Genomic DNA, 16574 nt, shown 5'->3' on the forward strand with positions numbered 1-16574 from the left:
GCAACATTTTTATTAAAGGATTCCATTGGATATACCTTTAAAATTGTTCTTTCTCTCCATCTTGTCTGAGTACAACTCATGTTTGTGCAGCCAAACGTCTGTTTTAGATTCAACAATACGCAGACCACTAAAAGGCTCAGTCGCTGATGCTGAACATCATCTTTGTGAGGAAATGATGAGCAATGAAAACTGCTGATCCGAGTTTGTTCTGATCTTCATGCCGTTTGATTTGAAATGAATCAACAATAACCGTAAGAGGCCGACGTTAAAACCTGTAATTGTAATTCAGCTTTATAACCTGATCATGGCCAGAAAACCAGGTTGCAGAGCAGCGGCGATTCTTTGTTGGTCTAGATCCAAGAACTGCCTATAATGGGGGCAGGATTATGGTGATCTGACCAACTAAAACTTCACAATCAGGAAAAAAAGTCATTATTACTCTCCCTTCCCCTGCCTTTCACAGTCACTGTTCCTCTGAATTCATTAATGCCCTGCAAACAGAGCCGCTGTTTAAAAAATGCCGGTCATACGTTGAGCGTCGTCAGATTTCTTTCTTTCAGCAGTTTGTGTGTGTTTTTACCTTCTCTCCCTCTGGACAGTAGCCTTTGACAAAGTCCTCACAGACTTCAGCTTTGCGGGACACATAGACGTGACTGTAAGGACAGTTGCTGTTGTTACAGATTCCTTTCAGAAAGTACGAACACACCGGCATCTGCAGAGACACAAGGAAGGAAGAACGTAACTGAAATTATTTACAGTGCTGGGATCCTTACCAGCTCTTGAAATGAGCTAAACAACAACAAATATTACAAGGTCTCATTATTTTCTTATTGAACAAAAACTGAGACGAAGCACAGAAGCAGTTTGTGAAAAACTAAGTTCACCCCATGATTCGGCAGCTTGTAGAACCACCTAATCTGAAGCAATGGTTTCCTGTACGATGTTATCCGTCTCTCACACCATTGTGGAGGAATTTGGTCTCTTTTGGCGCATTTCCACTAGCTCGGCACGGCTCGATACGGCTCGGCACGGCTTGGTTTGGATGTGTTTCCATTACAACCGAGTATCACTTCGAGCCTCCTCGACGTGGGCGGGGTCGTCGCAACACGGCTGCGCGACCAGAACAACAACAACAACATACGAGGAGGATAGCATGGAGGACATCGAGGCGCTTGGAACCAGGGCTGAGGTGATACGGAAAATCTACCCGGTTGCAGGTACTGCGTGCTAGTGGAAACACGGCAAAACATGGAGGACATCAAGACGATGGTACACCTGCTGCTCGGTCAGTGGCTTTGCGTGTAGTCATTAACCTCGTTGCCTATCACTGAAATAATAAAAATCGCACGGTCACTTTTTAAACATGGAGTCACTCAGTGACGTCACTCCATGGTCAATCAGTGGCCTGCAGCCTGTAGACGTCACATTTTCAGGTGGATTCAGCGCGCCCAGGTGGTGCACTGAACTGCCTTGCACTACAGTGATACCTAATCACTAACCTGCCTACTCTGATATTGCAATATTGCACATTTCCTCAACTGTATCAATTGTATTATTGCATTTTGCTTGTACCTGTTGAGGTGTCCATGACCACGGTACACTGACAGGGACAACAAGAAGGCGGACATTTCCAGCCGCACACCCCTCTGGACAATTGCATTCCCACCCAAAGTGTCTATTTATTGCAAATGTACATACTGTATTTATTATTCTCATACACATCCCTATTTACCACCCATATTTAATTCCATTCTTACCGTTCTGTATTTCTAATTTTTATTCTTTCATGTTATTGTTGAGTGTTGTTCTTTGCGAGTGAAGTTTTACCGGAGTCAAATTCCTTGTTTGTTTAGTCAAACCTGAACAATAAAGCTGATTCTGATTCTGCTAAAAATGTGCCTGACACCAGGTGCTACTACCTAATGGAAATCCCTAAAAACTGAGTCGAGTCACTATTAGTGGGAATTTAATTTAATTGTGCTTTCCAGAACTTTAACATTTGACATGCTAACCGAGGCCTGTAGAGTCTGAGATGTAGCTCTTGGGTTCTGAAACCACACCAATTGTCCAGTTCTGTCCCGTGAGCCAGACGATCCGTCACACCGAGCAGCTAAATGACCTTAATTGCAGTTGACAGCAGCGGAGTGAAAGTGAGAGTGTGTGTCTTGACAGCGTGTATGTGTGTGCAGAGAGATCTACTGTTGGACAAGCAAGGGTGAGCCTGCTGGAGGCCACTCTAAATATACCTCGGCGAGAGTTCAGTGAAGAAAGATGGGGTGGGGGTGGGGGGAGTGTGAGAGACTCCTCCATGTTGAGATGGGATCTGTTCTACCTAATTAACTGCTACAGAAATATTTATCCAGGCAGCAGCTCGACCAGCTCTCATGATGTGTTTATGTGCTCTGGATGCGTACAGACTGGGCCATGGGTACAGGGAGGGTGCTGCTCCCGGCTGTGGGGGTGGAAGGGGAGTTGGCCTGCGAGTATCTGGTTTCCAAGTATTTATGGTAGTTGGGTGGTGGGTGCAGGATTTGGGATTCAGGCTCATCTATCCACACTAGTGCTTGGATCAAGCCCCCCCACCCCTATCCCCCCCCATCCCCTCTCAAATGAACCCCTTTCACTTATGAGCCCTGCATGAAATAAAAGCGGGTGTATCCTGTGGAGGGAGGGGCCAAAGGTTCTGAGGTAAGGGGGGCCCAAGGAGAAGTGGCATCGCATAGCAGACAGCTGGGCTGTGACGACCAACGCAAGTGGAGGGCATTGTGCGTGCGTGCATGAGAGAGTGTGAAAGTATATGAGTGAGTGGAGGGTGAGGCGGCAGGGCACCTGTTGTCGGGTTGTTTGTCTCAGTTTTCCCAAGATGGGACTATCACGTTAACCAACTACAAATAGATCAATTAAAAGAACACATCTCCTCTAGAGTTGTGACAAACAATACGATGACCATTTGTGGGGTTAAACTGATCTGTTCTTGGTTATGTGAAATCCTCAGTGGCTCTCCTTACTTCACTGACAGCTAACAACAGTTAATTGGAGAGGAAAAGTGGAAAAAATGTCACCCTTTCGAGGTTTAACCCATTTAAAAAAAAAAAAAAATCCATAAATCACACCTACTGTAACCTACTGATCTGGCATCATCACGTTAAAGTTACGGACAAAAAGGAGGTGAAAGGAGGAGTTATAAAGCTGAAGTGAAGTGAGATCTCACTATCATTAAGAAGATAAAACTGTGATCATAACCACAGTAATGAAATAATAATACACAGATCAGCTATTAAATCATGGCCACCTGCCTACTACTGAGCAGCCACCATCATGCCACCAAAATAGCTGTGGTCAGTCATGGATACAGGGCATCTGAAGGCGTCTGGTACTGAAACGTTAGCATTAGACCTTTTGGCCCCTGAGGTTTATGGGAAAGAGTCTCTGCGGATGGCTCCTTCTTCCCACAGATGCTATCAGGTTGGTATCCTGGAAGTTTGTAGACTTTTTGTTGTGTGCTTTCGGTCCGTCCTAATCAGTTTTTGCACTGCAGCGAGGACTATAGCCTCTTGTACATGGGGCGCCTTCTCAACCCACTACGCCACAAATCACCCCTGTTTTATTATTTATCTTATTATTGTAAAAGTCTGTTGCTCACAGGCTTTTATTCTGTAAAAGTCTGTTGCTGTCTGCTGCGGAACAGGAAAAGAAAGTAATTGGCGGATCCACCAAACATGGAGAAGGGTACGGAACTTTTACTCGGCCATTTTCATTTTAAAGTTCTTCCAGACGGCGGAGTCGACAGAACCAAAGTCATCTGTAAACACTGCCAAGTTGAATTGTCTTCTCAGCGTAGTAGTTCCAGTCTAAAATATCACTTAAAGGCAAAACACACAACTGATAGCAGCAAGTCATTCAAGGAAACAGACAGTGGAGCGAGGCTTCTACATAAAAACTACAGAAAGATGCTGATGTTAAAAGTGTGTTTGCACAGCAAATGTTATGGCACTTTCATTCATATGGCAGCACATTTAAAATAAAACTAAATGCTAAAAGCTATACACTACTTTTGAATTAATTTTTGGATTTTGCGTCCAAATGCGATTAATCGCGATTAATCAGGGAAATCATGTGATTAATTAGATTAAACATTTTAATCGTTGCCCAACCCTAATCTTTTCCAATTCATCCATCCTCTAGGATCAGCTGGATCCAATGCTTCCCATGCACGAGCACGTTGTCAGTCCCCAGCAGAATGTGGAGGTGTGGATAACTACAATTCTCTGTGGAGTCGCTCCTCAAAACAAGCTTAAAGCACCAAGTTTTACTGCTTTGTCTGGAGTGACCACATGTGTGGCAGGTGTGTTCATACTGTGCTCTTGCAAATATTTAGGCTGTACCTCTTTTGGCTGTGAAGGAATCTGGTGGACTGATCACACAGAGCACACACATGAGCAGGTAAAAGGGGAGTTCTCGTTGTCTACAGGAGAGAAAATTAAGGCATGCACCAGCATTTCCAGGAGGTTGGCTTTAAGTCGTGGTTTGATTCTGACTATATTTCTAAGCTGAATGAACTAAATGAGCTTAGTAATGTGACATTCAGAATTGGAGTGCTGATCAAAGGCAGCATCGAGAAACTTAAAGGTGGTCCCAAAGTTGCTAGAGAAGGGGCCAATGAAGGAGTTTATGTTTAACACCTGGAGCTGCTCCGTATGCAAGATACCTGTGCTGCACACATTACTTCAAATAACAAGTCGATCATTAATCAGCTTACAGGGACGGTGTCGGTCTGTTGACCTTTGGGTGAACTAGTGTTCTGGTTTACAGTCGAACACGCCTGGACTTCCCACCAGCACAAGTCTTCCTCACTTCGCCGGTCCATAGAAACAGGAGTCGTGCCAAGAGCCCAAACACGATCCGCTACGACTCGACCCAATAGTGTGTCATCTTATACCTTCACAACGTACCAAAGCCTGGCCTTTGCCATGAAAACACATAAAACACTACGTTGTCCAACACCTTGTCTGTGAGTGGAGGTGTACGTTACCTTCTCTTTGGCAACTTTATGGGAGAATGGGCAGGCGCCATCTGCCTGCTTGCATGTTCCTCTCAGAAACCTGCAGATAAAAAACAAAAAAAAAAGTTTTAAAAAAAGTAGAAGATGTGCTGCTGGTTTTCCAAATATTTTACCCCCAATAAATCTGTTTGTTTTAATAATCCACTTTTTCCTTCACACACGTGTACCCTTAACCTTCCTGCAGGAACTGCGTGCCCTTTGTTTTGTGGCATCTGAAGAAGAAACCAGCACCACGTGCTGATCAGATTCTCTTTTCATTCGTGATGTTTCAACTAAATCTCCCGTCATGTATCGGTTGCATCTTTTAGTTTTTTAAAAAAAGATGTTGTTGTTAACCTGTCACTGTTCCTTCTTATATTTCACACCTGCCTAAAAGAGGCGACTCGGCCTCGCATCAGGCTGGAGTTGCGAAAGCAGCCGAGTGACGACAGCATCGTTGGTTTGAGTGGCAAATTCCACGATGCTGGCTCCATGCGTGTAAGCCCACACGAGCACCGCCCGCTTCGCTTCCGTTAGTACCTCCCCTGTGGCCTCAGAGGCGTATTGCCCGTTCCACCTCTGTATTTTCACACATGATGCACAGAAAAAGGTGCATCAGACCCAGCTTAAAATATGTGAAAGAGGCTAAAAGTATCACTGAACCGGGCCCGACTCGCTGAGTTTGAAAGTGTTTAGAAACCATAGCAACTCTTCCTGCAGCGCAGCTTAAAGCTAACAGAGAACTCTGCTAACTCTACATCCCAATCAGGACCCTTTTTTTTGTTTTTTTTTTAGCCCCAGCAGGAGGAAGCCAGGCTAATCTTCTCCCACCTGTTGCCCGGCAGCCCGACTGGGCCTCCTATTGGACTAAGTGGGATGTTCTGGTGCGTTCGGGTTACCTGGTGCAGACGGCTACTTTGTCCGGGTCGTGTATGAAGGGACAGCTTGTGCCACGGTTACACTTGCCGAAGCGGTTGTAATACATGCAGTACTGCTTCTGCTGCTTCTTCTGACGAGCATGTCTGATGATGGCAATGCTCCGCTGGACCGCGCGGCTGGATTCAGGAGATAAAGACACGCCACAGGTATCCACAACAAACATCAACTCTGAGGTCACTTAAGAGCACAGGCTACAGTAAGGCAGTTTCAGTTTCAGCTCTGAGCCATGTGCAGGTTTCTGGGTATAGGTGTTCTGCATATACTAATTTTAAAAGATTACTTCTGGCTTTACAGTCCTCAGTTGAGGGTGATGAAAGGCACTGAATACTGGGGCAGAGACGGGAGGATCAAATGTAAACGTCTTGGCGGGATTTGATTTCATGAAGGTGGTGTGGTAAGAAGAGAGCCAGCAGATGATCCATATAAAGCTGACGTTATTTAAAGGTTGCAAGGCTTTTATTCAATTTTTTTTTTTTTTTTTTTTTTTTTTTTACAGATCAATTTTGTTAATGATGTCTTACATAATTGGCCTGCCTTGTATCAGATAACAGGAGATGAAAGAGGCGTTACCTGGCTAAGTGGCGCGTGCTGGAGGGTCGGGACAAAGCAGGAGTCGTGTGTGAGACGTGGTGGCCGGAGGGCCGTCCTGAATGTGGAGGAGAGACACAAATCAGCAGCTTAGAGACTCCACTTAGGTCAACAGAAATGTTGAAACATTAATTCAATCAACTAATCCCACAGAAGAAAAGCTTTTTTTTTCTGAAATGAAGTATTAAAATGGGAAAGTATTATCACAGCATCTTATCCTTCAAATTAATTCCTACAGAGTTCTTTGTTAATATTTACTTTTCTTTATCTACTGAAAATAGAAAACTTGACCATCATATCATATATAATCCAGTGTTTACAGCGTGATAGTGACAACTTCCAGGAGTGCCATCATGCAACTCGGACCTATGCTGTGAAATGTAACCACAACGTCACAAGCAAGCAGTTCTGCATGGTGATAAAGACATTCATACCTACTAAAAACAGGTAAAAACAGCCAAAAACAACCTTTTCTTTCGATTCGTTTTATTCTAAACATCATCTCCATAGGTTTTAAGTTTCCCCTGAAATCAAATATTTTTTTAAAAAATACTATTTTACTGATTGACATCACTTGTGACAGAGTTGAAACTGTGTGTGCAATAAAAATACAAAGAGAACGTGATATGTGACCTGTTATTAATACTGTGGTGGTTTGACGTATTGGTGCCAAGGCAAAACGTGACATCCAGCTCAGTCTGAGGACATCATAAATACTCTGTACCCAGTGTCTGAGCAAAGCATGGAGGTTATGAGAGCAGTGAACAAGAGCACAAGGAGGCCGGAGGGCTGGGAAGGCAGTTGCTCTTATCCAGGCCTCTAAATATGGATCTTTATGGCTGTTATGGTCTTGACAAGCGTGGCTATGCTATGATTTTAGCAGAGCAGCGTGACAGTCCGGTGGCTCGGTCCCAAGAACAAATGTGACGCTCGCTACGTTAAGATGTGAAATTACTCTCCCGCTGGAAGGACACCTGATGCATGCGTCTTGAGGATGCAGGAATACCGTGAGGATGCGTGTCGGGATACTGTTCACAAGTTTAACAGACGGCAGCTCCTCGATTTCAGCTGCAGCTTCAGTTGCCCCAGAATGTGTAAAAGAGAGCAAGAGAGGTGTGAACGAGGTCGAGGCAGATCCGGGCTTTAATCTGCACCATCCACTTCTCCAGGCACTCCCCCTTGCCAGTCTGACAGATGACAACTTTATTATTTCAGATGGCAAATCCAGCCTGCTCCCCTAAGTATATTAGAGAGCATGTGGATGGAACTCCAGCCACAAACATGAATAAACACTACTGCATCACCACAGGGTGCACACACACTTACTGTCAGACAGCACCAGGTATCAAACTTCACAGGGCTGTGAAATGTGTCGAAAGCACTGAGTGAAGAAAGCCATTAAACTACAAATGCTAGCATGAAACAGCCGGTCGGATTCCTGCTCCTGTTCACTTGTTCTTTTGCTCAGATTAATCTTGATTCACCATGTTTGGCAACTTTACGTGAAGTTAATAATTGTCATTTTAGCCTTTTTTACTTTTTTTACTTCCACTTTTTTGAAGATCCCCACTGTATTTAACTGTGTAAAGTAAATAGATGCAAACCAGTGCTGCTACGTTTACTGCACAGTTAGGCTGAGCTGCAGTACAGTTTGATTAGGCCGTTTAATTGTTCTACTGTCCATGTCCAATATTCAAACATGGGTGGGGAATCAATTTACTGAGTGAGGCATGTTCGACTCCACTACAATAGGTGGGGATATTCCCCCTTTCAGCTTTTTAGTCTCGGGCTTTTTCTGGTGGAAAAAAAATGGTACTTTTTGTACAACTAAAGGTTTTGATTAAAAACAACTTCTGACACTTAAGGGGATTTCTGAAAGCAGTTCCCTTAACGGTTAAGGGTTAAGGCTTAACCCTATAATCAGGGGCGCAACTACCCACTTTCTGAGGGGTATGCAATGCCTCTTGCATACAGCTTGAAAAAGGAATTTTGATCTGTTTTGATACCAAAAATTAGTGCTACGCGCTTGCAATTTTCTCATTTTGTGTAAAAAGGGTAAATTTCAGTATTGTTGTAGTTATATTTACCGCTAGCTGCACTACCCAGAATTCAATTTAACCCTTTAGCGGAAATAGCGGAAATGTTATTGTTTCCGTTCCGCCACTAATTCGACTGCGACTGAAATGGAGACTCGTCAGATCAGGCAGCGGGGGCCTAATCAGTTACGTGCCTCTGTTATTGATCATTTTATTTACACATGCACAAAAGCGGTTAAATAAAGACGATGCCTACTCGAAATTATTTTTCCACCATCGCTTTGGCGCCCCTTCTAGTGCAGCGTCCCTATGCGCTACTACCTATAATTTATCTGCCTCTGAAGAAGCTAGAAACAAAAATAAATAAATCAATAAGTTCAAATAAAAACATTAGAATGACAAACTTTCGCCTCCATTACCGGCTCAGGGGCGTATCAGCAGTGGATCAACTTCCATCCCTAATGCCGCCTCTGTCGCCAATCAGTCCAGGGTTGAAAGGCATGTCTCAAAAGGCCGATTGAGGGCAAAATAGAACAATAATGTAGCAACGTGAGGGCACTAATGGCCGATGAATTTCAGGGGTTTATCATTTCAAATTTGGGAGAAACCCCAATATTTTCATGTAAATCTGTTAATTATTTTGTCCATTTGTCTGTTGGCAGGGTTACTTACAAACACCCGGTGAAGTACATCATTGATTTTGCTGGAACATACACAATTTTAACAAAAGTGATCCCATTCTGCTACAGAATCTAATGGCTTCTTCCACTGTTCATGCTCCAAGTCTCCCAAAGTTTAATCAAATTTGGGTCAGAAGCTTTCATCATCTTGTAATCTCACATTCCACATTAAGATGAATATTTTCCTGATTCCGACACCTTAGTTGTAGGAGGGAACTCTGATGGAACCAAACAATCCTAACCAGGCGACTCCTAAACATCTGTACCTGTTCGATTAATTGACATGTTGCTCGTCACGGTGCGGGACAGCTTATTGGCAGACACCCGGTACAGGGAGCCACGGATCCAGCACATTCCACTTCCCATCCAGCGCTGAGGGGATGATGGACGCCTGTCATGAGGGGCTCTGAGACGGTTCTGAAGGAAACTCCTGAAAAGAAGGGAAATGATGCATCATCATGAGGAGTGAGGACATCTGTGGAAATCATAGATATGAGGTCAGGTTTTCATCCACTTATCCGTTCAGTTCACTTTGCTAACAGTGAAACGTTCAGTCAGGCTGGGCTCCGAGTTAGAATATTATCAGCTCATCCCTCTTTTTAATTTCACCCCTCTTTTGCCCATCTTCCCTCCAGCTCTTCGACTACATCTCCCCTCTTCACTTTATGTTTCCCATCCTGTAGTCACCCCTCCCCTCCTCCCCCTCCCCTCTTCCTCCCATGTCACAGCACTCTGTTAAATTGCTCCTCTAATGGAAAGGACGGCAGTGTGGAAATGGAGAGAATTGAAAAGAGGAGAGAAGGAAATCAATGAGATAATAGGCAGGGCAGGGGGCCAGAGCAGCGAGGTTGGCCCCAACGCTGGAGGCTGGAGTGTGGAGACCACACACACACACACACACACCTACTACAGTATGTACATTACACACAATCACAGGTTCCTACACACACTCCCCATTCAGGAGTCACTCAGCAGACTGGTGTGTATGTGAGGCGGCAGCACGTGCCCTGCTGCAGTGTGTGTGGGGCTGCCTGCCGGTGGTGGGGCGGTGCAGGGGTTATGGCGATAAATTGCGCTGTCCTGTCACTTCTATTTGGGGCGGATTGGGGCTGGTGTGCAGGGCGCCGCTGGAGGTAATTTGCTGCTGTATTTCAGATGGGCTGGAAATGGGTTTAGAGCGAGAGTTCATGCCTCCCATTACGGAGAAGAGAGAGGGTTACCCCGAACCAGCGCCGCGCGCAAAACAACTGACACGGACGCTTAACACGTGGAGAGCTGCTGCACTGCTGCAAACACCAGAGAAAGCCGGCGAAGATCCGCCGAGGGCTGCGTTCGCATACACCGACCACCTGAGTGTGTGCCATAATTCAGCAGCACAGACACTCAGTTTCACAGATACAAGATCAGTGGCTGCCCTACACAGGGCAACTGCAGCCAGGGGAGCTGTAATGGGGGCTAATGTTGCACTGACTGCCACCCAGGGAGGCTTAAACAAGAACCGGGTGGCCCACGGAGCCACAATGGAGGTTAATGGCGATATGACATGAGCAGTTAACACAGACTGCAGTTAACCCTGACACAGGGCTGCAGTCAGTTGGGGGTGACCATGGATGCTAACACCCTGTCTGTTAGGATGTGCGTTCCCTGGGCTCACAGCAGCGTCTGATCTCACACGCCCGTGCGCACCGCTGCTGCACCATGTGATGCTCCTGCAGAGCACAACCCAGCTGAGCTCAGGCTGCAGAGACGCAGACGACAACATTCAGTCATTCGCATGTTGGTCACTTTTCTGTTACTGTTCCTCACAGCTTCATGCACTCAGCACAGATGTGATATTTGCCTTTCATGTGAGACTGGACACTACATAAAGTTTGGAGTAGTTAAGTGTTTTTTTAACAAGCAGTACAACCGTAATAACTCACATTAGCAATGCAAGTAGTGTAAAACATAGCAGTTTTAGCTGATGGAACACTCATGGGTTTAATTATGTACATTATAGTTCTTATGTGCTTGAGAAAAACATGATTTTTTTTTATTTAGGATCGGATTAATGGCTAAAATACAATAAGACTGAGTTATCAAGTTCATGTATACACCTTAGTTTGACTCTAAATTGGATCGGATTCAGACCCGAGATAACTCTGTTGAAAGTCACTCTAAACCTGCTTGTAGACGCTGAAGCTCGTGGTGAATCAGACTTTGCGTTCTGCGCATGCGCCAGATGTTTTCCCGGGGTCGTGACCCGGAAGTCAAAGGAGACGATATTCCTGTTGTTGTCGCCGTCAGAAAGAAACAAACAACGCGATGGAGAATGCTCCGTTGGGCATCGAGTTTGTGCAACAAGCAGCTCATCACAGAGCAAATGTAGAGGGACGTAGCTTCATCTGGCTCTGCGTTCTCCATCTTTCTCCAATGCCTGAGTTTGTTGTTGTTGTTGGTGGTGAAGAGGTCAACAGGAAGTGGCTCTATTAGCAACAGTTGGAATGGGTACAGCGCCACCTATCATACCGGGGTATGACACGCTTTGTGCCTCTGATCCCATTCATTCATCCACCATCCAAGGAGAATTACCCTAAGGAGCATAACCCAACTGTAGCTATAATGGAATTAATCTCATCATTAAGGTGACCCACTGAGTGTTTGCAGGTCCACTTTACGTACCTGGTACATGACACTACGCAGAAGCTGGAGTCTTGTCAAGCTGGGCCAAAATGAGTCATACGAGTTATTATACGAGTGATTATATCAGACCTGAGCAGCACTTATGAATATATAAGGTATTAAAAGGAAATTCCTTCCATAGAAGAACATTTAAACATTATTCACTGCTCATTCTCCTTCCAAGGAAAGTACAAATTTCACAAATATTGTTGCCTGATTGAGATCAGATTCAGAGCAAACTGCTGGTGTTAAAGCACTGTTAACATAGATACTGAGTGTTTTTATCATGATATAAATGCAGTGATTAAGTTCTAAGCCTTATTTATGCAGAAACACAGTTCTTGTGAAATTTCAGATTCAGAATTTTGTGCTTTAACAAAATGATGTACGGTGCTACTGTTTAAGCCTGGTAACGGTCATAGTGAAGAAACTATCGAGTCCCTGGAGGTTTCTGGCTCTGGAGATGTGACAGGAGTTTGCAATACGATCCAGGGAGAGAAGGGAGCAACCGATTATCTTTTGTGCCGTGTATCACCGTTCAAGTCTATTAAAGACAACATCTGTACAGTGAATTCATCTGTTTTTACACGGTGATCTACCACAGAGAAAGCAGCTGCAGAACGTCTTAATGTGTTCTCACACAGTCCACAAATACTTACATTACTTCCTTATAGATATCTAAATCAGTCAATAACTATTCAGTTTCCGTGCACGTATACTGGGACAAGGACAGTGGTCCAATGAAATGACCGAGTCGAACTAAGCTTAGCTCGACTTAACTGTGCACGTAACTGTGGTCGGTGTATAGGCGCCGCCATTGTTGATCGTCATCATACCACACAAAGCTGCGGTATCTACAATTCTACAGGATCTAGAATTGTCTAAACTTGAAAATTTTGGCCAGAAACTGAAAACTCGGAACTCAAAAAAGGTGGATCATCTAATTACAGCCAGATGTGATCACATCAATCTCATGAGGAAATAAGAGCACAAAGAGCTACAAAAAAAAAGAGAAAAAGTCTGACTCATCAAAACTCCCTATTTTCCTATAAAAGATATAGACAAATTAGAAATTAGGAACAAAAAAGTTCTCCGTTTCATGTTTTCTTTTGCCCCAACACCACAAAATGTGTTTAAAATCACAAAAGCAGAATGTTTGACATGGCAGCTCCATCAAAGACTGAGATAAAGAAAGAAACATTCAGTTTCTGTTTCAGCCGGGAGGTGATGTAAAGTTTGTGTACTGGGTAGCTTTTAATTTATGTTTCAAAACATAAAGTGCTTGGAGGTCAGAGGAAAAAAAAAAAACTTTAACTCATCATAAATAACAGAGAAAAAAATATATAGAAGAAAGAGGAAACAGAGGATGGAGCAAGGGCATAAGGGAGCTCCCATGAGACTAGTTTATATATATATATATGTGTGTGTGTGTGTGTGTGTGTGTGTGTGTGTGTGTGTGAGAGTGTGCTTCTCTGACCATGCGATGCACAGATAAAGGAGAGAGCGATTCAGCACTACCAGAGCTGTTGATGAATGATCCGACTTTTGTTTTAGTGACAGGGAAGAATTTGGAGGGTCACGCGACTGCTCAGAATAATGCTGCCCTTGTCCATTTGTCTGCAACCAAAGCATTAGTAAGCTCATATTGGGAAACAGTTACCCTTGAAACAAAGCACAGCAAAAACAGTCATCTGGCTAATTCCAAACATGAGGACCGCTGCTCTCCTTAAAGGAAACCAGAGCAGCGTCCCAATCCCATCAAGTCCAACTGAAAGGGGGCCGAGCAGAACGCCTGACAAGAGGAAGCAGAATGCAGTGTTGACAGCAGCGGAGGTGGATCATAACACATGGCTGTAAGTGACAGGCAAATGACTAATGTGATGAGTAATGAGCAAATGAATGAACTGGGGGATAAAAGGGGACGAACGTGGGAGTGAATGCGGGAAAAGCAGGAGAGAAGTGAAGAAGAAGGAGCGCTGCTTCACTTTATTGCCTAGTCTCTTACATCCTGTGCTGATCAATACTGAAGCACTAAAGAAGATGAGCGCCCGGACCAAGCGTGTGTGTGTGTGCATTGATATGCGGTATATATACACACACTCAAAGACAGTATACTTATTAGGGATTGGACCGTGTCGCCAAGTTGGAGCTTAACGTTTCTGCAATAAACAAAGCAGAGAGATATGGAGGGAGGTGGGAGAGGGCGACATGAAATTTTATCAAACAGAAAGAGGAAAAATAAAAAAAAAAGCAACAGCGCAAACATCGGGTTGTAGAAAATTAAAGACTGGCTCAGGGGTTTGAACGGGGGGGGGGTTGGGAGTGAGAGAGATGGAGAGAGGCCCGGGCTGTAATTTATCCTCCAGAGTGCGTGCTTTACGGCTTTCTTAATTCAACTCCTGATACTATTAATGGAGTTAATGTTGAGATTATATCTATTTTCTGGTGGCCGGGCCTGAAATACTGCAGCAGATAACAACCCACCCCCCCCCTTCAAACTGACTGATAGTAAATCACCAGCTGTGCTCCTCGTGGCTAAAACTGGGTAAGAGCACAGCATTCTGGGTAGGTGGAGGCTCACTTCCTGGAGTGGATGAGAAGGTTTAAAAAAAAACTCAACTGAGCTCCATAATACCTTAAGATAACTGTTGTTATTTACAGTGCATGAAACAATTCTGTCAGCCTTTACATGCTTTAGGCACTTTGTACAGATCTTAAAGTCGCCCCTCACTTCTTTATAGCTGCAAATATAAATATAAACACAGTATACAAGATGAAAACAGAGTTTGTTCAGTTCTCAGCAGCTTTAAAGTGAATATCTGCTCTAAGCTCCTTTCTCCTCCAGCACAGCCTGAACCCTCTCAGACGAGCTTTCTGTCCTTTCTTTAAGGAGTCTTCAGGAACAGTTCTCCAGGCTTCTTGAAGGACATCCCAAAGCTCTTCTTTGGATGTGGGCTGCCTTTTGTTGCGTTCTCTGCCAACATGATCCCACACTGCTTCAGTAATGTTGAGCTCCGGGCTCTGGGGAGGATTCATCCCTCCATCAGACCTGCTGCCACTGATTTTCAGCCCACTTCTTGTGTCCTTTGGCACAGCTCAGCCTTTTCTCCCTGTTTCCCTTCCTTAAGAACGGCTTCCTGACAGCCACCCTTCCATGGAGCCCATTTCTGATGAGGCTTGGGCCAACAGCAGATGGATCAGCTGAAGGTCCAGATGCATCTCTCAGCTCCTGTGTCAGGTCTTTGCTGGATGTTTTCCTCTTTCTTAAGGACATCACTTTCAGATCCTGTTCATCTGCTGTAGATAGTTCTTTAGGCCTGACACTTCTTCTTTTGTCCTACATTTGTCCAGTTTCCTCAAATGTTTTAAGGACACACTGCACACCATGCTGAGATATGCCAAGTTTTCAGCTAACAGCTCTTTGGGAATCACCTTGTTGCTGCAGAAATCCTGTTTTCTGTCTGTCACACTATGTTATCTTTGCTGTTTTTCATAGATGCAGCTAAAGAAATGGGAACAAATGATGATGTCTCTGTGACAGGCTGCTGGGAACAAAGTGCCTAAAGATCCAGTTTAAAATGGCTTCTTTGCCAAGTTGTCTGTTCTGTGTGGACACAACACTGGTTCAGCCCTTGAGTTAGGAGCCTTTTTTCTGCCTGAATGAGTCATAGGTCAGAGTTAAAGTGATACTTCGGAGTAGATTCAACCGGGGGTCATTTGAACCGTGACATCCAGCCAAGTAGCCCACCCGAAGTTTTTCCGATATTGGCTGAACATCAGCTGAGTTACTGAGTTATCCCGAATAGCTTCGTACAAGGGTTAATGGATCCTGGTCCGTATCTCCAAAATTACCACACTAAAATCACATGCCATGATACCAAACTTCTACAGTAGCACAAATATGGTCTGTACTCACCAAACGATGCATTTGGAAGTTTGAAAATAATCCAGGAGTTAATTATTATCAACACAAGCCTGATAGCTGCTCTGCAGCTAAAGCTGCGTCGACGTCACTTCAGAGAGCTGGGAGCTTCAAAGTAAGATGAAGGTTGATCTACTACTGTAGACAACAAAGCAAGGCTGCTCAGTTTCTCCATTGATAAAATAACTTCACAACTCTACAACATAAAAATCCATAAAAAAAAACATGTAGAATATAGCATATACTTTGTTGTCTACAGTAGTAGATCAACCTTCATCTTATTTTGAAGCTCCCAGCTCTCTGAAGTGACGTTGACGCAGCTTTAGCTGCAGAGAAGCTATCAGGCTTGTGTTGATAATAATAAACTCCTGGATTATTTTCAAACTTCCAAATGCATCGTTTGGTGAGTACAGACCATATTTGTACTACTGTAGAAGTTTGGTGTCATAGCATGTGATTTTAGTGTGGTAATTTTGGAGATACGGACCAGGATCCATTAACCCTTGTACGAAGCTATTCGGGATAACTCAGTAACTCAGCTGATGTTCAGCCAATATCGAAAAAACTGCGGGTGGGCTACTTGGCTGGATATCACGGTTCAAATGACCCCAGGTTGAATCTACTCCGGAGTATCACTTTAAGTGGACTGGACTGAAAAAGCTATTGCTCAAGACTACTTTCATTATGGGAAAATCTGTCTGCTTGAA

At 44.2% G+C, this 16574-nt stretch overlaps 1 protein-coding gene across 1 annotated transcript in view; it reads right to left on the reverse strand.

The window, feature by feature from the left end:
• Positions 1–16574, reverse strand: part of zc3h3 (zinc finger CCCH-type containing 3) — a 71272-nt gene that overhangs the window by 12019 nt on the left and 42679 nt on the right. Inside the window, exons 5-9 of the mRNA XM_075485988.1 lie at positions 9551–9714; positions 6551–6626; positions 5941–6096; positions 5033–5102; positions 581–712 (exon numbers count right to left, since the gene is read on the reverse strand). Coding sequence (XP_075342103.1) covers positions 581–712; positions 5033–5102; positions 5941–6096; positions 6551–6626; positions 9551–9714 — 598 coding nt within the window. The remainder of the gene's footprint in view (positions 1–580; positions 713–5032; positions 5103–5940; positions 6097–6550; positions 6627–9550; positions 9715–16574) is intronic.

Source organism: Odontesthes bonariensis, chromosome 15, assembly GCF_027942865.1.
Source record: "Odontesthes bonariensis isolate fOdoBon6 chromosome 15, fOdoBon6.hap1, whole genome shotgun sequence".
Taxonomy (NCBI): Eukaryota; Metazoa; Chordata; class Actinopteri; order Atheriniformes; family Atherinopsidae; genus Odontesthes; species Odontesthes bonariensis.